Here is an 18,005-nt window from a genome sequence, read left to right on the forward strand (position 1 = left end):
CATGCCCTCTTACACATGCGCAGAAATACTGTACAAGTGTGTCTGCTTGTGCTCATCTCTGAATTAGGCACTCTGTCTCTCTTCACCCCTCTCTACTGTACAGCATACAGTATCCTCTATGCTCAAGACTTTATTGTTACCTATTGTATTACAGTATACTGTATCAGCAAGCTCAAATTTTGGTGCAATTTTTTTTACAGACCTGCAATACCCAGAGGTGCCAAACGAAGAGGACATGATGGACACCTGCAGTATGGACACCTGGAGCTGTTCATCCCCGGAGCCCCAGGAAAATTGGAGCTACTGTTCCTGCCGCTCGGAGGAAGAAAGCGAGGTGGCAGCAGCGCTTCCTCCTGCATCCAGCAGAACTCCCCCAGGGTGTAAGTACTGTACTCATGGCCAGCAACAGCAATCCTGGGGCCCCATAAATTGATCTCTCTGGGGCCCCTTCCCCATCAAGCATAGTAGTGGTGTGGAGCAGGGGGGGAGTAATAGTGTGGAGTAGGGAGGGAGGGAGGGAGTAATAATGCAGAGCAGGAGGGAGGGTGGGAGTAATAGTGCGGAGCAGGGAGGGAGGGAGGGTAGGAGTAGTAGTGTGGAGCAGGGAGGGAAGGTGGGAGTAATGGTGTGGAGCATTGAGGGAGTTGTGGAGTCCACCTGTAAAGCCATATACAGTACTGTACTGTACCTGTGCACTACAAAATTCCCTCAATATTGCCATTCTGTATACTGTACAGAATGACCCATACTGTATGAAGAATGCCCCCCTTTAGTGCCTACAGTAATTACAGTATGCATTCAACCCCCCCCCCATCACCTAATGCACAATGCCCCCTGACTTGTGTAATGCCTTCATTCATCAACACTCACTGCTGCAACTGCTTCTGCTGCATTGAATACTGGCCTACAGTATGGATAGCTGTCCTGAGATTCTGTCTCCAGGAGCAGCTGAAATGGGAGCTGCTCCATCTGTACATTACTGTACACAGAAAGTTGTGCTCCACTATGACAATTCTTATGACTTTATTGGTGTTCATACAGTACTGTACAGTACACTAGTGTACAGTACTGTATGTGCTGCAGTATGAGACACTATTGTTCAGTACTGTACAGTAAAGTATTTGTACTGTACTGTACAGTACTGTACCGTATGTACTGTACAATATGCTGTACTGTATTACTATTGTTACAGAAAATGATCAAACATTTCTTTTTCCACAGTGCATTCCCCTTGGCTACCTTGGCAGTACGAACAAACTCCTCCCCAACCATGTAAGTAGTAGTAGTAGCAGTACGTTTATTTATTAGGCGCCACCAGTGGCGCCGGAAGGGGGGGGGCGAGGGGGCAGCTTGCCCCCCCCAAAATTACTGAGGCGCTAAAGCAGCTGAGCGGGCGGCTGATTAATCAGTAATATAGGCGGGCGGGCGGTGGGCTGATTAAGCTTGATCCAGCCTCCCGCCCGTCCGCCTATATTACTGATTAATCGCAGCCGCCCGCCCGCACAGCTGCTTTAGCGCCTCAGCAAGAATCCGATTCCTATTCGCAGCCGTCCGCCCACATGGATGACTTCTGCGGGGAGATGTTGAGAACCAGCGCCTGCCAATCACAGTGGCTGTGGATGTGATGCGTCCACAGTGATTGGCGGGCGTGATGCGGGCCGTAGGGAGGGAGACTGGTCGCGTGGATCAGTGCATGGGCGGGAGCCACGGGAGCATCCTACAACAGCCGCAGCAGCAGCCATCACGCTGTGCTGCCACAACTAAAACTTAAAGGTAAATGCTGCTCCTCTCACCCTCCCTTCCCCAGTGACTCCTGGATCCAGGGGTTGTCATTTACCCCTGGATTCACACCCAAACAGGTTTATGTAATTATGTCTGATTATCATAATCAGACATAATCACATAAATCTGTTTGGGGGTGACAGTGCCACTTTTTCCACTTTTTACGAGTAAATGACAACCCCTGGATTAATGTCAGTCCTGGTGTCTCTGGCCACATGTATATGCCGCTGCCCGGTGTATAATGCCCACGTGTATATGCCGCTGCCCTGTGTATAATGCCCATGCGTAAATGCCGCTGCCTAGTGTATAATGCCCACGCATATATGCCGCTGCCCTGTGTATAATGCCCATGCATATATGCCGCTGCCCTGTGTATAATGCCCACGTGTATATGCCGCTGCCAGTGTGTATAGTGCCCGGGGGTAACATATAGCAATTTAGGGTGCGCCAAAATGAGATTATATCTTGCCCCCCCAACCTAAAAACGTTCCAGCGCCCCTGGGCGCCACAAAGTGTCCACAGCGCCGTACATACAGTACTGTAGCAAACAAAAAAACAAATTACAAGGTAACGTACTGTACAGGGTGTGTTGAAAATTACAGCATACTGTAAATAGGGGTACAGTATACTGTAGCTGGTAGAACTAAAATCAGCATCAGTTCAGAAGTACTGTAGGTGTTTAAATGAAGTACAGTACAGTACAGTAGATGAAGGGAACAACAGGAGAGGAGCACAGATGAGGTAAAGAGGTAGGGTGAGTACGTGAGGAAGGAGGGCCCTACTCATAAGAGTTAACAGACTACAGTAAAAGGAGGACGAACGAAAAACAATAGGATACTGTACTGTAAGTACTGTAGGAACATATGGGAACGGAGGCATGATAGGAGGATCAAAAGAGGTTAGGAGGAGGGATAGGCTAGTCGAAAAAAGTGGGTTTTGAGGGAGCGCTTGAAGGAGGTAAGGGAATCAGAAAGCCTGATACAGTAGGTGGCGGGAGGTTGTTCCAGGAGGCAGAGGTAGAGTGGCGGGAGAGGAAGATGAGCCTAGCAGCAGCGTTAATAATGGATTGGAGTGGTGCAAGGCGTGTTCGAGGTAACCCAGAGAGAAGGATGTTGCAGTAGTCAAGGCGGGAGATGACAAGAGAGTGAATGAGAATTTTGGTCGTGTCAGTGGAGAGGAATGGTCTGATGCGTGAGATGTTGCGTAGGTTAAAACGGCAAGACTTGGAGAGAGCACGAATGTGGGGGGTGAAAGAGAGGGAGGAGTCAATGATGACACCAAGGCCGCGCGTTTGGTCGGTGGAGGAGATCTCGGTTTCACCAATGCTGATGGAGATAGTGGGAAAAAGGGTACTGTATGTTCGGGGGATGGAAGATTAGAAGTTTAGTTTTAAACTAGTAGTAAACTGACAGTGCTTTTTTTTTTTTACAGCAACTCCTGCACCATCTGAGGACGAAGACCAACAAGGTACAGTACAGTTTTGTACTTCTTAATACTGTAACTTACAGTACAGGTATTTTTAAACCTTTTTTTTTAATTGCAAGATCCCCAGCATACTGTAGCATAGAGCCAACAGTAGGGACAGCGCTGTCCCTGCTGTTGAGATAGGGCTACGCCAGCCTGCTGCTGGCGCAAAACCAGCAGCGGGCTGAATGGTCAGCAGTGCTGACCGTTCATACATTTGGCCTGCTATCATTTAGATAGCAGCGCCGATATGGACAGAGGCGCATAGTGCCCCTGTCATTTACTGCATGCTGGCTCCTTAATACATTGGGGAGATGTGGTATCAGTGCACATAACGTGCGCTGATACCCCTTCTCCCTCATATCGATCTTTAATACAGTACATCTGCCCCTCTGTACCCAGTGTGCTAGGTGCCAGTCTGCATTGTCCCAGGGACGCTTTAAGGGGGGGGGGGTGTGTGTGTGCCGGTGGGGAAGCAGTGCGGCCACGGCGGTGATCATCAGTGTGCTGTGTGCAGGGGGCAGGCAGCAGCGGCAATTACAACTTTAAAATACAGTAATGTGTCCATTGACTGTCCGTCTTCTGATTGGCTGAGATAGAGCACTCTCAGCCAATAAGCTGCCGCCAGAGGGAGGCCGCTGATTGGCTAAGAGTGCTCTATCTCAGCCAATCAAAAGCTGGACAGTCATTCGACACATTATTTTAAAGTTGTAATAGCCGCCGCTGCGGCGGTGCACACTGATGATCATTTGAGATCCGCCGCAGCCCGCCCCCACTGCTCCTCACAGGAACCGCTGCTGCCCCATGCCTGCTCCTCACCGGCACCGCTGCTGCCCGCCCCACTGCTCCTCACCGCCCTGCAGCTCCCCGGTTTTGTAATTGCACATCAAGGGCCAAATTGTTTGTGAGCCTCCCGGGGAGCTGCCGGGAAGCTCGCAGGAGAATTGGGTCCGAATTGTCCTTAGGACAAGTCGGTCTAATGTACAGTATGGGGGCCTTTAGCCAGTGTGCTTGGTGCCAGCCTGCAATGTCCCATAGACGCTTTAGCCAGTGTGCTAGGTGCTAACCTGCATTGTCTCAGTGGCACATCCAAATTTACATCAGATAAATCAAATGTGATTTACAGTATCTGACGCAAATTGGATGTAAAGAATGGCACATCTAGTGTCAAATTGTACAGTATGTAGGCCTCCTGGGAAGCAGCCGGGGAAATTCAAGGGAAATCAGATGCAATTTTACAGGTAAGATAAATCTCATAGTGTATGGGGGCCTTTAGCCTCTGCTTGGCAACATCATGACGTCAGGCCATCTGCCAGTCATGATTCCTCTTGGCCTTTTTGTGCCTTGCTGAATGCAGGAGCTTATAAACACTGTAATAATGTTTACTGTAAAGTACTCAACTTGTATTATTGTTCTAAAACTGTTCATTTTTTTTTTATTTTCACAGATGCCATACGAAGTGAAATCGGGAGACTCATTGGGGCAGAAAATCAACTGTTTGATTATATTGTTAAAAATATATAAATAATTAATTTTGTTTTAAATGTGCAGTGCTATTTATTTGTGTTACTATCCATCTTAGTAGTAGACTACTTTTTTTGGGGGGGTTGATCACCCCGCCCATGGAAACGGAGCCACCAGGGCAATCCCTGGCCCGCCAGCCGGCCGACCCCAGCGCGCAGCATGTCACTTGCCATCTCCCTGGCACTGGCACAGTGGGGGTCATGCAAAGCAGCAGAGATTTGGAGACAGGGAAGTTATAAAACAAGTCCCATTCTACCCACCCCCCCACCCCCCCTTAATGGAATTACTGCGGTGAATTACAAGGTGAGCAGGAGCCGGACAGCCAACACAATAATCTCCCCTGGTCTCCTTCACGCTGCCGGACAGCCTCTGCACTAATCCCCGCCGGTCTTCCACGCAGCCACACATCCCAGAGCATGGGCTCTGCCGACCTGCAGCAGCGGCAACGCTGCTCTCTCCCCCCGGCTGCTGAAGCTCACGCTCCACTGGAAGCACCCTCCCCCTTCACCTCTCCCGTGGTCATCTTCTTCCTCCCGGGTTCCATTGGCAGCACAAAGAAGAAGGCTGGCTCTATACCTACTGTAGCAGCTACAGTAACTGCGGAACACAACAGACACAGGTACTCCCACTCCCCTGCTCTCTCTCACACTGTGCATCTACAGTATACCCTGCTCTCTCTCACACTGTGCATCTATCCCCTGCTCTCTGTCACACTGTACACCTACAGTATCCCCTGTTCTCTCTCCCACTGTCTCCCTATCCCCTGCTCTCTCTCCCACTGTCTCTCTATGGCCCCCATTTATCATTGATTGCATTTACAATGCGATCTGGGCGGAATATTACAGTACCTCCAGGATCGCATTGTAAAATGCGATCATACAGTATCACCGGGATGTACTGTATCACCTGCTGTGCGCAGGGACAGGGCTCCGAAAGGGGGGCTGATACAGCGGGCAGCTTCGCATCCCCCATAGAAACCTATGGGGGATGCGGCCGGCGGTGCTGCAGGGGGGGATCGCAGCAGGGATCGGAGATTCCTGCTGCGGTCCACCTTAATACTGTACATTTCAGTGCTACAGTACTTAATATTTGTGCATCTATCCCCTGCTCTCTCTCCCACTGTCTCTCTATATCCCCTGCTCTCTCTCTCACACTCTCTCCCCAATGAACCCCGCCCCCCCCCCCCCAGCATTACACACACACAAAAGCCAAATACTGTACTACAGTATATGCACCCGCACCCCCTGACACACTTCACAGGTCACAGCACAGACACACAGGTGTACTCATTACTCACTGACACACTTCTGCAGAGTGCGCACAATGCCTGCTACCCTCTCCAGCCGCGACCTCCAAGCTACAACTCCCCTCACAGCCGCAAAGCCGCCTACTACCTCCGCAGTGCCGCTACCCTGACACCCACCACTGCACTCAACTCTCCGCCGCTGCCTGCTACAGTAATTCAGCACCTGCAAGGACTACCGGTACTTTATTGACAAAACACAGCATTGACCAAAAATATTGTACAGTACATTACAGCACTTCATTTTTCTTAAAACATACAGTACAGTACAATACAGTGCAGGAGAAGTGTTATTTACAGTATGCATGTACTGTACATTACATTACATTTCATTCAATGACGTCAGGCAAGACCCTGTACAGATGGTTTGCAGTTTGTCTGGGGACTTAACGTAGAATACTGTATAATAATAAAAAAGTACAGTAATTCAATCAGTCCTAACACAGTATTTTAAGTAAAGTACAGTATTTTACAGTAGGTGACAAGAAAGCTTTTTCCAAGGCAGTGGGTCTCTCTTTTGTCCCAAACACGCTTGATTTTGCTCATGGTAGAGTGGTATGGGGAGAGAAGAAAAAAAGAATAGCGTTAGTACTGAATGGTCACAAGGATTTCAGGGGGGGGGGGGAGACACATGTTGGCAGGGGAAGAGGAGGGGATAGAGGGAGAGAGATACAGTAATGTACAGTAAGATCATGGGTGACATTTACAGTATTAGAGATCGATGGTGGGTTTTTGGCGATTTTTATGCAAAAACGGCCGTTTTTTCATTGTTTTCCCAAATCCATTTTTTTAATGGGTGGCGATTTGCGGCATACTGTAAATCGCACTTTTCTAAAAGTGCGATTATTTTTAACTCCGGAATTCGCATTCGTGTGCTTTATTTTAACATTCTTTTTACAGGTGGGCTACTAGTCCCAGCGGGCCCATTAATGCCCCGCATGCTGGGACTTGTGGTTCCCCAAGTCCCAGCCTGCGGGGGAGGTCTGCTGGCACTTGCAGTTCTCCTGTATTAAGCAATGCTAGGAATGACAATTTAACCCTATCAGGCCGGCGTCCAATGGCCAGGGACACCGGTGACAGCCCCGGGCTTCAGCCCTGGACGGGTGAAGGCTGGGGGGGGGGACCCCTTTATTGGGGGGGGTCCCCACTCCTCCAGGTACCCCGTCCAAGGCTGACCAGCCACGGTGCTCATGGTGCGGCCGGGGGACCTTGTGTAAAAAGTGTCCCCCGGCTGTGGCATGACACTGCGGGCTGTTGGAGCCCGGTGCTGGTTTCAAAATACGGGGGACCCCCAGATTTTTTGTCCCTCGTATTTTTGGAACCAGGACCGGTCCAAGAGTCCCGGGCTGGTTTCAGAAATATGGGGGACCCCTACGCTTTTTGTCCCCCGTATTTTTGGAACCAGGTCCGGCTCAATGAGCCCGGGGCTGGTTATGTACAGGAGGGGGGACCTCACGCCAATTTTTTTTTTTTTCAATCACAAAATCGCACATTTCAAAAAAATTGCAACTTTTCATGACTAAAAAATCGCAATTCTCATCCCGAAAATCGCCCTACTGTACATCGCACTTTCTCGCACTTTTCATGCCGGAATACACACCTCATTAAATATTCTAGTTCTGGAAAAAAAAGCGATTTTAAAAAACGCCGATAAAGGGCGATTTGAGCAAAAATCGCATTTTCGGAAAAACGGTAAACACAATAAATCTCGCCCCATAAACTTACTTTTTTCCATTTCATTGCCTGTCCTTTGCTCTCTGTCCCAAACACGCTTGATTTTGCTCATGGTAGAGTGTCATGGTGGATAATGGGAGAGAAGAATAAAGAATAACGTTAGTACTGAATGGTCACAAGGGTTTCGGGGGGGGGGGGGAGACACATGTTGGCAGGGGAAGGGGATGGGAGAGAGATACAGTAATGTACAGTAAGATCATAAACGTACTTTTTTTCCATTTCATTGCCAGTCCTTTGTTCTCGGTCCCAAACTCGCTTGATTTTGCTCATTGTAGAGTGGCATGTGGTGGATAAGGGGAGAAGAAAAAAGAATAGCATTAGTACTGAATGGTCACAAGGGTTTCGGGGGGGGGGGGAGACATGTTGGCAGGGGAAGGGGATGGGAGAGAGGGAGAGAGATAATGTACAGTAAGATCATAAACGTACTTTTTTCCATTTCATTGCCTTTCCTTTGTTCTCTGGCCCAAACACGCTTGATTTTGCTCATGGTAGAGTAGAAAAAATAATAGCGAGGGAGAGTTACAGTACACATGACAATCTGTAAGAGTGTTGTACAGTAAGATCATAAACTTACTTTTTTCAGGCCAGTGGTTCTTCCTTGTTCTCTGACCCAAGCAAACTGCAATGTGTAGTACATGTCAAGTAAACATTGAAGGGAGGGAAATACAGTAAGTTGTGAGGTGGACAGTGAGTAAAAGGAGAGGTACTGTACTGTACAGTACAGTATACTGTACTGTAAGAGACTGCTGCGAGGGGTTCAGTTTTACAGGTACAGTACTTTATACTGTATTATACAGTACTGGAGAATCTACATAGCAGTTGCATGCCCATTTCGCTCAATGACGACAGGCAAGACGGTGTCCAGATGGTTTATGTACTTAATACACTGGACACGTGTCAGTTTTTTTTCCAAAAAAGTCCTGATCCCATCCAAAAGTTCTTGTTTATTTTTCGGTTTCACTTCATTCCTGATGAACTTCTTCATTTGTGCCCAGACCATTTCAATTGGGTTCATGTCCGGTGACCTAAAGTATACGTAGTACAGTACATACAAAAGTTAAGTACGTACTACTGTATTAACATACTGTACAGTACAGTAGTATTAAAATCACGACTGTACAATAAGTAGTGTACTGTAGTTCAGTAAATGCTGTTCGAATAATACTCACTCTGGTGGTGTGCGTTGCCAAATTATTCCTCTCTCTTCCATGTATTTTGCAGAAGCAGAATGTTTTGGGTCATTATCTTGGAATACTCTGTGTCCAGATGGATAGTATTTTCTGATAAATGGCACCAAAACACGATCGACTATTTGTTCTTGGAAGAAGATCTTATCCATAGTCCCTACAGAGATACAGTAAGATGCCATTAACATGTACACATTTCAGGGTTCTGAGTTGTTTAAAACTACAGTACAGTAGAAATGTACAGTACAGTACCTTCAAAAACTAACATAGGTCCAGCACCCCTGCGAGATATACCTCCCCATACGTGGACTTTTAATGGAAACTTTGCTCGTGGTTTCAATGAGATAAAGGTAGGTTTGCGGAAGGACATTCTTGAGAACCTCTCCATAGAAACAGAAATTTCATCTGTGAAAAGTACATCATTAAATTTTTCGGCACTGTCAATCCACTGTTGAGCTTGTATCACTCTCTTTTCTTTATTGACATCTCTTATCATGGGATGCAGCCTACAGGTACAGTAAGTAAAAAAAAATTAGGACCATTGAGACATTAAATGCTTATGACTTGCAGTATACAGTATTGTAAAATTAAGGTTGATGTACTGTACAGTACAGTATTTTACATTACCTTGTGCGACAATATCTCCATCCCATTGTTCTTCGCATCCTTTTCACACTGGAAACTGAAACGTCCATATCATAGTCCGAATGAAGAATGTTTTTTATTTTTCCAGCAGTACGCTCATCATCACCACAAGTTAATTCTTCTACAATCTTTTGGACTTTCCTATAGTACAGTATAACACAGACAAAAATGATTGTACAGCATACTGTACAGTACAGCAGGCATGTCCAAACTGTGGACCTCCAGCTGTTGTGAAACTACACATCCAGGCATGCCTTGCCACACTGTAATTGTACTTTACAGTATCTTTCTCTAATAGCAAATCGATGGCACAGCATGATGGCAATTGTACAGTAGTTTCACAACGGCTGGAGGGCCACAGCTTGAAGCCGCCTGGTACAGTACAGTATACAGTAGTAATGTACAGTACAGTACAGTAATTATAGAATCTGCTAATACTGTATAGAGTACTGTACTTACAATGTGCAGTGAGAAGGAGTTCTGTATCTGGGGCGCATCCTCATAGAAGCATGATTGCGCACAGTCTGTAAATGAACTTCAGTACCACTTTCTTTCAGCCAAGCCTGGATCTCTCGTGTTGTCTTGTTATCTTGCTTCATCTTGACGATGATCTGGCTCATTTCTTTGGTGATTTTTGGCGGCATGTTTAATCTCAGGAACTGTGGAGACAAGATACAGTAATGTACCGTAAATACTGACCAGTAATGGAAATTTTGGTACTTCGGCAACAAGTCGACTGGCTGGCAGCCGGGCAGGCAGGAGTGAAGTTGGGGCCGGACGTGCAGCCGGTAGGGTTGCCTTCCCTTAATTAGTGGTATGCGATGCGATGGGCGCCGTGATAATAGACAAGTACTGTACCAAATACACTGCCCGGAATCACGGCACTTTTGTGAGAGGAATCCTGTGAGCTGTAGTCACTTCAGACGAAACCGGAAGTGACGTTACGACATTACACAAACGTCTACAAACAGCCCACGATATAAAGGATCTACAGTATAAGAGTGCCGGATCGGGAGTGACGTGAACACGCACCCTGCGCTCTGCTGCGTCTGAGCGTCAGGGTTGCCAAGACTACCCTGTAAGCCGGCAGCGGCAAACAGGAAGTCCCACTGTTCCTCGCAAAGGACTATGGGACACGTACAGTAGTTCTACACAATTAATTAGAGTCCGGCCAGGAAGCGGGAATAGACCAGGTACTGTATACTGTATAAAGGGCTCATACGCAGTAATGCAGGACACCTTGAAAAAGTCCTCTGCGGAGGAAGAAACGCGTTGGTGGACTGTGTATGGGACAGAGAAAGGAATCGTTGGACCAGGACCTTTGGCAGTACTAAAGCCCAGCTGATGTGCCCTGGAGAGACTACATCTTTAAACGCATATGGGACTGGTGAGAACTCAGTTCCCATAAGATTTGACTTTGGAGATTACAGCGCAGAACAAACTCCTTCAAGCGCCCGATAAGTGACCTTTCCCATTTTTTCTGTTATACAGTAAAGTATCAAATACAGTACAGTCTCCAGGATTAAAGGGATGAGGTGGCAACCCTAGCGGCCGGTAATGTGTGGCTTCTCCCTGCTCATAACACAGAGCAGGGGGAAGGAGCAGGGGCAGGAGAAGGGGAGGCGCAGAGGCGGTCCGCAAGTTGAAAGCACGCGCGGTGTACACACACACACACAGCGATGATGGATGAAAAATTATCCATCATCGCTGGCATGCTGGTCAAATCAGCAGACGGGAGACTTTGCTAGTGTTGTGTCTCCCATTGGTGGCCTACACTATACACGCTTGGAGATTTACTGTAGATCGGAAAATTGGCAAAAAGTAGCATGATTAAAAAAAAATGGGTTACTTGTGTATTATCAAGGCGCCCCCGATTTCCATCGCAGGGCATTGTACAACCAAAAATCGCATCGCATGTGATATGAAGCGATAGGAATGATTTTTAATTGTACAGGCAACCAGATGAGTACCCTGATGGGTAATGACTATTTTAAATGCACCACCATTGTTAACGAGACCCCATTATCAACACCAACCCGAAGCGTGGCGAGCGCAGGCAGCCCCCACTACACACGTCGGCGTGGAGTTTGGAGTTGATTTTACAGTACAGTACAGTATACTGTATAGAGCGCAGCGAGCCACCGAACCTGAAGCGTGACGAGCGCAGCAAGACCCGTGAGGGGACGCGTAATACTTGTGAAGTAATGCGCGTGCCCTCGCAGGGCTCGCTGCGCACGCCACGCTACAGTATACGGTATACTGTACAGTAAGATCAACTTCACGCCGACGTGGATAGTGTGGGTATAAAAAAGGTCAGAGGATGCGTATTGCCGCCCCTCGTACTTACAATACGAACACCCACAGCTAGGGGATTTTGTACACAGCTAGGGGATTTTTTTCACACAAATACAGTATGACTGAGTGCAAAATAGCGAAAAAATACGTTATTTACAGTATTACACCAATTGTATTACGGAGAGAACTAGTATTTAGCAGCCTACAGTAGCCCACCCTAATAGAGTATTGTCATCGCTAGTCGGGGATCTGCGGCCCATACACACCAGGCAATTTTAACACATTGTACAATATTCTCAATGGCGCTACAGTACCTGTATCTCTACTGCACTGTGCATGTCAATTCCCAACATGGCTGAAAATCACGATACAGTATCACATGTGCTCCTATCCCTATATCGAGCGCAGCGAGCCACCGAGGCCGAAGCGTGGCGAGCCCCGCGAGGGGACCCGGATACCTGTGAAGCCCGCGAGGGGACGCGTATAGCTGTGAAGGTATCCACGTCCGCTCGCCACGCTTCGGGCTCGGTGGCTCGTTGTGCTTGCCACACTACAGTATATACTGTAAAATCAACTCCACGCCGACGTGGATTGTGGGGGTATGAAAAGGTCGGAGGACGCGTAACGCCGCCGCTCGCCACGCTTCGGGTTGGCGTTGATAGTGGGGTGGCGTTAACAATGGGGGCATTTAGCCATCAGGGTGGGAATACAATTAAAAATGGGGTCTTGGGGGCCATTTCACATACAGTATGAAACAGGCATCTGGGTACATCTGTACATACTGTACAGTATTAAAATCGCATCAAATCGCATCGTATGCAATACAATAGCATACAATTCTATTCTATTCTATTCTAAATAGCATATTCTCAATGGCGCTACAGTATCTCTACTGCACTGTGCAGCCATGTCGATTCCCAACATGGCTGAAAATCACGATATCACATGTGCTCCTATTACTGACTGAGCCTGCGAAACAGTCCGTAAACATGAGAAAAACACCGGTCCCCTCGTTTGAGGAAAAAATACGTTATTTACGGTATTACACCAATTGTATTACGGAGAGAACTATTATTTAGCAGCCTAAAGTAGCCCACCCTAATAGAGTACTGTCATCGCTAGTCGGGGATCTGCGGCCCATACACACCAGGCAATTTTAACACATTGTACAATATTCCACATGGCGCTATCTCTACTGCACTGTGCAGCAATGTCGATTCCCAACATGGCTGAAAATCACGATACAGTATCACATGTGCTCCTATTACTGACTGAGCCTGCGAAACAGTCCGTAAACATGAGAAAAACACCGGTCCCCTCGTTTGAGGGAAAAATACGTTATTTACGGTATTACACCAATGGTATTACGGAGAGAACTAGTACTGTATTTAGCAGCCTAAAGTAGCCCACCCTAATAGAGTACTGTCATCGCTAGTCGGGGATCTGCGGCCCATACACACCAGGCAATTTTAACACATTGTACAATATTCCACATGGCGCTATCTCTACTGCACTGTGCAGCAATGTCGATTCCCAACATGGCTGAAAATCACGATACAGTATCACATGTGCTCCTATTACTGACTGAGCCTGCGAAACAGTCCGTAAACATGAGAAAAACACCGGTCCCCTCGTTTGAGGGAAAAATACGTTATTTACGGTATTACACCAATGGTATTACGGAGAGAACTAGTATTTAGCAGCCTAAAGTAGCCCACCCTAATAGAGTACTGTCATCGCTAGTCGGGGATCTGCGGCCCATACACACCAGGCAATTTTAACACATTGTACAATATTCCACATGGCGCTATCTCTACTGCACTGCACTGAACGTGTAAGGCATCAAAAATCACGATATCACTACTCGATACTGTATACAGTAAGTCTGCGAAACAGACTCTAGTATTTACGGACAGTGGGGCAGATGTACAGTATTAAGCTTTAACAAGAGGTAAATCCAAGGGTGATAAGGAGAGATAAACATCCAGCCAATCACCTCCTAACTGCCATGTTACAGGCTGTGTTTGAAAAAAGTCAGAAAGGAGATGATTGGCTGGACGTTTATCTCTCCTTATCACCCTTGGATTGAATCTCTTGTTAAGGCTTAATACATCTGCCCCAATACTCATAGCGGCAGCCTGCAGTATCTGAATACAGTATACTGTACACAGCAGGCGATTGTATACAGTATTCTGCACCGGGTGCATTTGAACAGTAGGAAAAGAAGGGAAACAGCTACATTCAGGGAAGGGTGGGAACCGAGCGCTTCCGCGCAGGGACCGTTTTGTAGTGCTGCTTACTGTATACTGTAATGCAGCAATCAGTGAAATGTACAAATGACTGTACTACTGTATAGTGTACTTACTGCTCCAGCGAGAAGATACAGTACTGTACTCTTCTTGCGGAAGGAAGGCAGTATGATGGTAACGCTTGGTAGAACAGGAACGCAGCAACAACTTGACTTTGGATTCAGCAGAATGAATAGTCCAGGTGTACAGGTACAATCTCGTGCTTGTATACAGGCAAGAGATGAAGAGACGATCCGTAGCAATTCTACACGGTTTAGATGCAGAAAAACAAACTGGATTGTTTGACAATTTTAATATCTGTAGCTGAATTTATGCTGGCAGAGACAAAGGAAATCCTTCATGAAGCTGATAGGTGCATTTGAATTATGTACAATTACCAGCGAAACAAAAAGGCAGACTGCAATTAACATATGACTGCAATCAACATCTTATTGTCTGAGGTGTCGGTCTGTGTCTGAGTTTGGAGAAATCTATTGTTGCGAAAAAAAAACGTTCTCTGTAGCGCAGTACAGTATGGGTATTAACTATCGTGTACATGGATGCCTGCCATTGTGAATTTTTGTTTGTGGAAAAGTCCGAAATAATTTGATACCTGTAAGCACCAACTACTGTAACTACAGTACAGTACCTGTATTGGTTTAAAAAAAAAAAAAGAACGTTTCAAAAATAAAAATATAATGTAACCAACTGAGGATCGAACTACTGATACTGAGATAGTGAAGCCGTGCCTCTACCCGTTAGGCCACTGTTGCCTCTGAATATAGTGATAGCAGATGGTTAGTATGGCTTCTGCACCAATCACATACAGTTCATGACCATACAGTACGTCACTGCGGCTGCGAATAAAAGAAAATAACTCTGTCCGTAAAGTAAGGACAAAATCCGTAGTGTAAAGTATGATACTGTAGGTCCTTAAAAAATGTTTTAAGTAGTCATCCAGCAATAGCAAAGGTTAGCATGGCTTCTGTACCAATTACATAAATGACCGTACGTAGCTGCTTCTGCGAATAAATACTGTAATGTACAAATACTGTACTGTACTCTGTCCGTAAAGTAAGGACAAGATCCGTAGTGAAAAGTGGCTGGTTAGTAAAGGTTAGCGAATTTTATCCCGAAACTCGGTCCTCAAGGCAAGGAGTTTTACCTGAAAAGCTAAATCTATTTTGCGAAAAAAACCGTTCTCTGTAGCGCAGTATGTACAGTATGGGTATTAACTATCGTGTACATGGAGGCCTGCCATTGTGAATTTTTGTTTGTGGAAAAGTCCGAAAGAATTTGATAAGCACCAACTACTGTAATTACAGTACAGTACCTGTATTGGTTTAAAAAAAAAAAAAAGAACGTTTCAAAAATAAAAATATAATGTAACCAACTGAGGATCGAACTACTGATACTGAGATAGTGAAGCTGTGCCTCTACCCGCTAGGCCACTATTGCCTGTGATTTTACTGCTGGCAGATGGTTAGCATGGCTTCTGCACCAATCAAATACAGTTCATGACCATCCAGTACGTCACTGCGGCTGCGAATAAAAGAAAATAACTCTGTCCGTAAAGTAAGGACAAAATCCGTAGTGTAAAGTATGATACTGTAGGTCCTCAAATAATGTTTTAAGTAGTCATCCAGCAATAGCAAAGGTTAGCATGGCTTCTGTACCAATTACATAAATGACCGTACGTAGCTGCTTCTGCGAATAAATACTGTACAAACTGTCCGTAAACTAAGGACAAGATCCGTAGTGAAAAGTGGCTGGTTAGCAAAGGTTAGCGAATTTTATCCCGAAACATGGTCCTCAAGGCAAGGAGTTTTACCTGGAAAAACTAAATCTATTTTGCGAAAAAAAACCGTTCTCTGTAGCGCAGTATGTACAGTATGGGTATTAACTATCGTGTACATGGAGGCCTGCCATTGTGAATTTTTGTTTGTGGAAAAGTTAGAAAGAATTTGATAAGCACCAACTACTGTAACTACAGTACCTGTATTAGTTAAAAAAAAAAAAAAAAAGAACGTTTAAAAAATAAAAATATATTGTAACCAACTGAGGATCGAACTACTGATACTGACATGGTGAAGCCGTGCCTCTACCCGCTAGGCCACTGTTGCCTCTGAATATAGTGATGGCAGATGGTTAGCATGGCTTCTGCACCAATCAAATACAGTTCATGACCATCCAGTACGTCACTGCGGCTGCGAATAAAATAAAATAACTCTGTCCGTAAAGTAAGGACAAAATCCGTAGTGTAAAGTACAGTATGATACTGTAGGTCCTCCAATAATGTTTTAAGTAGTCATCTAGCAATAGCAAAGGTTAGCATGGCTTCTGTACCAATTACATAAATGACCGTACGTAGCTGCGTCTGCGAATAAATACAAAATACTCTGTCCGTAAAGTAAGGACAAAATCCCTAGTGAAAAGTGGCTGGTTAGCAAAAATCCGTAGCGTAAAGTCTTAACGTGGAGCATTAGTCACCCAGTGGTTAAACTATGTATTGCATGGCGTGGTACATAACGCAGGACATAACGCGATCTGCAACTCGCGAGTCAGAGCCCTCAAAAGCGCGTTGTAAACCACGATGTACCTGGCCATAACTGTACATGCTTTGAAAAAGGAACGAGAGCTCCGAAACGTCAGCAGCTTGTATCACTGAATACGAATTTGAAAAAAAGACCTCTGAGTGCCGTTGTTCTTTTCCTTGTACTCATCACCACTGAGGGCACCGGGGCAGCTGCTCAGAAGAGGAGAGTGCCAGGCCGCATCCCCAATCAGTGGCGTAGCTATAGCACCGCAGCCCCCGCGGTCGCGGGGGGCGCTGTGCATATGGGGGCGCCGGGGGGGGGGGGGCTGTGGTGCTATAGTAATCCCCCCGCCCCCCCATCCCCCGCAGGCTTACCTGTCCAGTGTCCGCGCGTCCCGGCTCCCCTCCTGGCTTCAATCAATGCTATGGAGACTGACCACGATAAAATGGCCGCCCCATAAAGCAGACTGTTCTCTGAAACTGTCTGCGGTATGGGGGCGGCCATTTTATCGTGGTCCGTCTGCATAGAATTAATTGAAGCCAGGAAGGGAGCCGGGACGCGCGACGGACAGGTAAGCCTGCGGCATTGGGGGGAGGGGGCATGGGGGGCACGGGCAGCCGTGGGGGGGGGGAGAGGGGGGGCGCCCCCCATTAACGGCGGGGGCGCGCCCCAAACAAAGCTACGCCACTGTCCACAATCTATATATATATATATATATATAAAGAATTTATCGGAGAGCGCTGAATTATGTACCACCTAGTCACTTCAGTACAGTATAAAACACTGGTAAAATATATGACAACAATTGATTATTGTCCCTTTCCCGAATAAATCGTGGAATCTTGTTCAAGGTAAAAAGTTCTTTATTGAAACCCAACGCGTTTCGTCAGAACGACTTCTTCAGGGGTAAGACAGAATGACTTTAAGTGTATGGTTTGAACAACGTTAGAATTCATACAGGATAATGGTAAAATCCGTGGAAGGTAAGTGAAAGCCAAACTGGCTAGGTGATTAGATGTCGATGCAAATCCGTGAATATCGGAGTTTATATGAGGTCCCCAATCGAATGATTCAGGGGGAAGCTGTCTTTTAGTTTAGTAGGTACCCGGTCCTTACACACTATGGCACAATAGGAAGATGATTAAATCGGAAGGATCCGTTTAGCTGGGTGCAAATGGGCGTGGTCCTAAGTTGTAGAGTTCACCATACCAATAAGGTGGACAAGATAGGTATAGGCTACACCGGC

General features: G+C 46.4%; 1 protein-coding gene and 1 long non-coding RNA gene across 4 annotated transcripts in view; one reads left to right on the forward strand and one right to left on the reverse strand.

The window, feature by feature from the left end:
* LOC146059985 (uncharacterized) overlaps positions 1 to 18,005 on the reverse strand; it is a 115,422-nt gene that overhangs the window by 77,315 nt on the left and 20,102 nt on the right. The gene's annotated exons all lie outside the window — the stretch shown is intronic.
* LOC146058431 (uncharacterized) lies at positions 207 to 4,770 on the forward strand. The gene is made up of 4 exons (XM_083170710.1): positions 207 to 380; positions 1,222 to 1,272; positions 3,214 to 3,249; positions 4,694 to 4,770. The coding sequence occupies exons 1-4, from the start codon at positions 236 to 238 to the stop codon at positions 4,768 to 4,770; spliced, it is 309 nt and encodes a 102-aa protein (XP_083026836.1). The 5' UTR covers positions 207 to 235.

This window comes from Crinia signifera, chromosome 2 (assembly GCF_055691185.1).
Source record: "Crinia signifera chromosome 2, ASM5569118v1, whole genome shotgun sequence".
In the NCBI taxonomy this organism is placed as follows: domain Eukaryota; kingdom Metazoa; phylum Chordata; class Amphibia; order Anura; family Myobatrachidae; genus Crinia; species Crinia signifera.

What these genes read in the sequence shown, in the direction of transcription:
- LOC146058431 (XM_083170710.1), top strand. Translation starts at nt 236, where the DNA reads ATGATGGACACCTGCAGTATGGACACCTGGAGCTGTTCATCCCCGGAG. An exon ending in CAGCAGAACTCCCCCAGGGT is followed by an intron (nt 381 to 1,221) that starts GTAAGTACTGTA and finishes CTTTTTCCACAG; the next exon opens with TGCATTCCCCTTGGCTACCT. An exon ending in TGAGGACGAAGACCAACAAG is followed by an intron (nt 3,250 to 4,693) that starts GTACAGTACAGT and finishes TTATTTTCACAG; the next exon opens with ATGCCATACGAAGTGAAATC.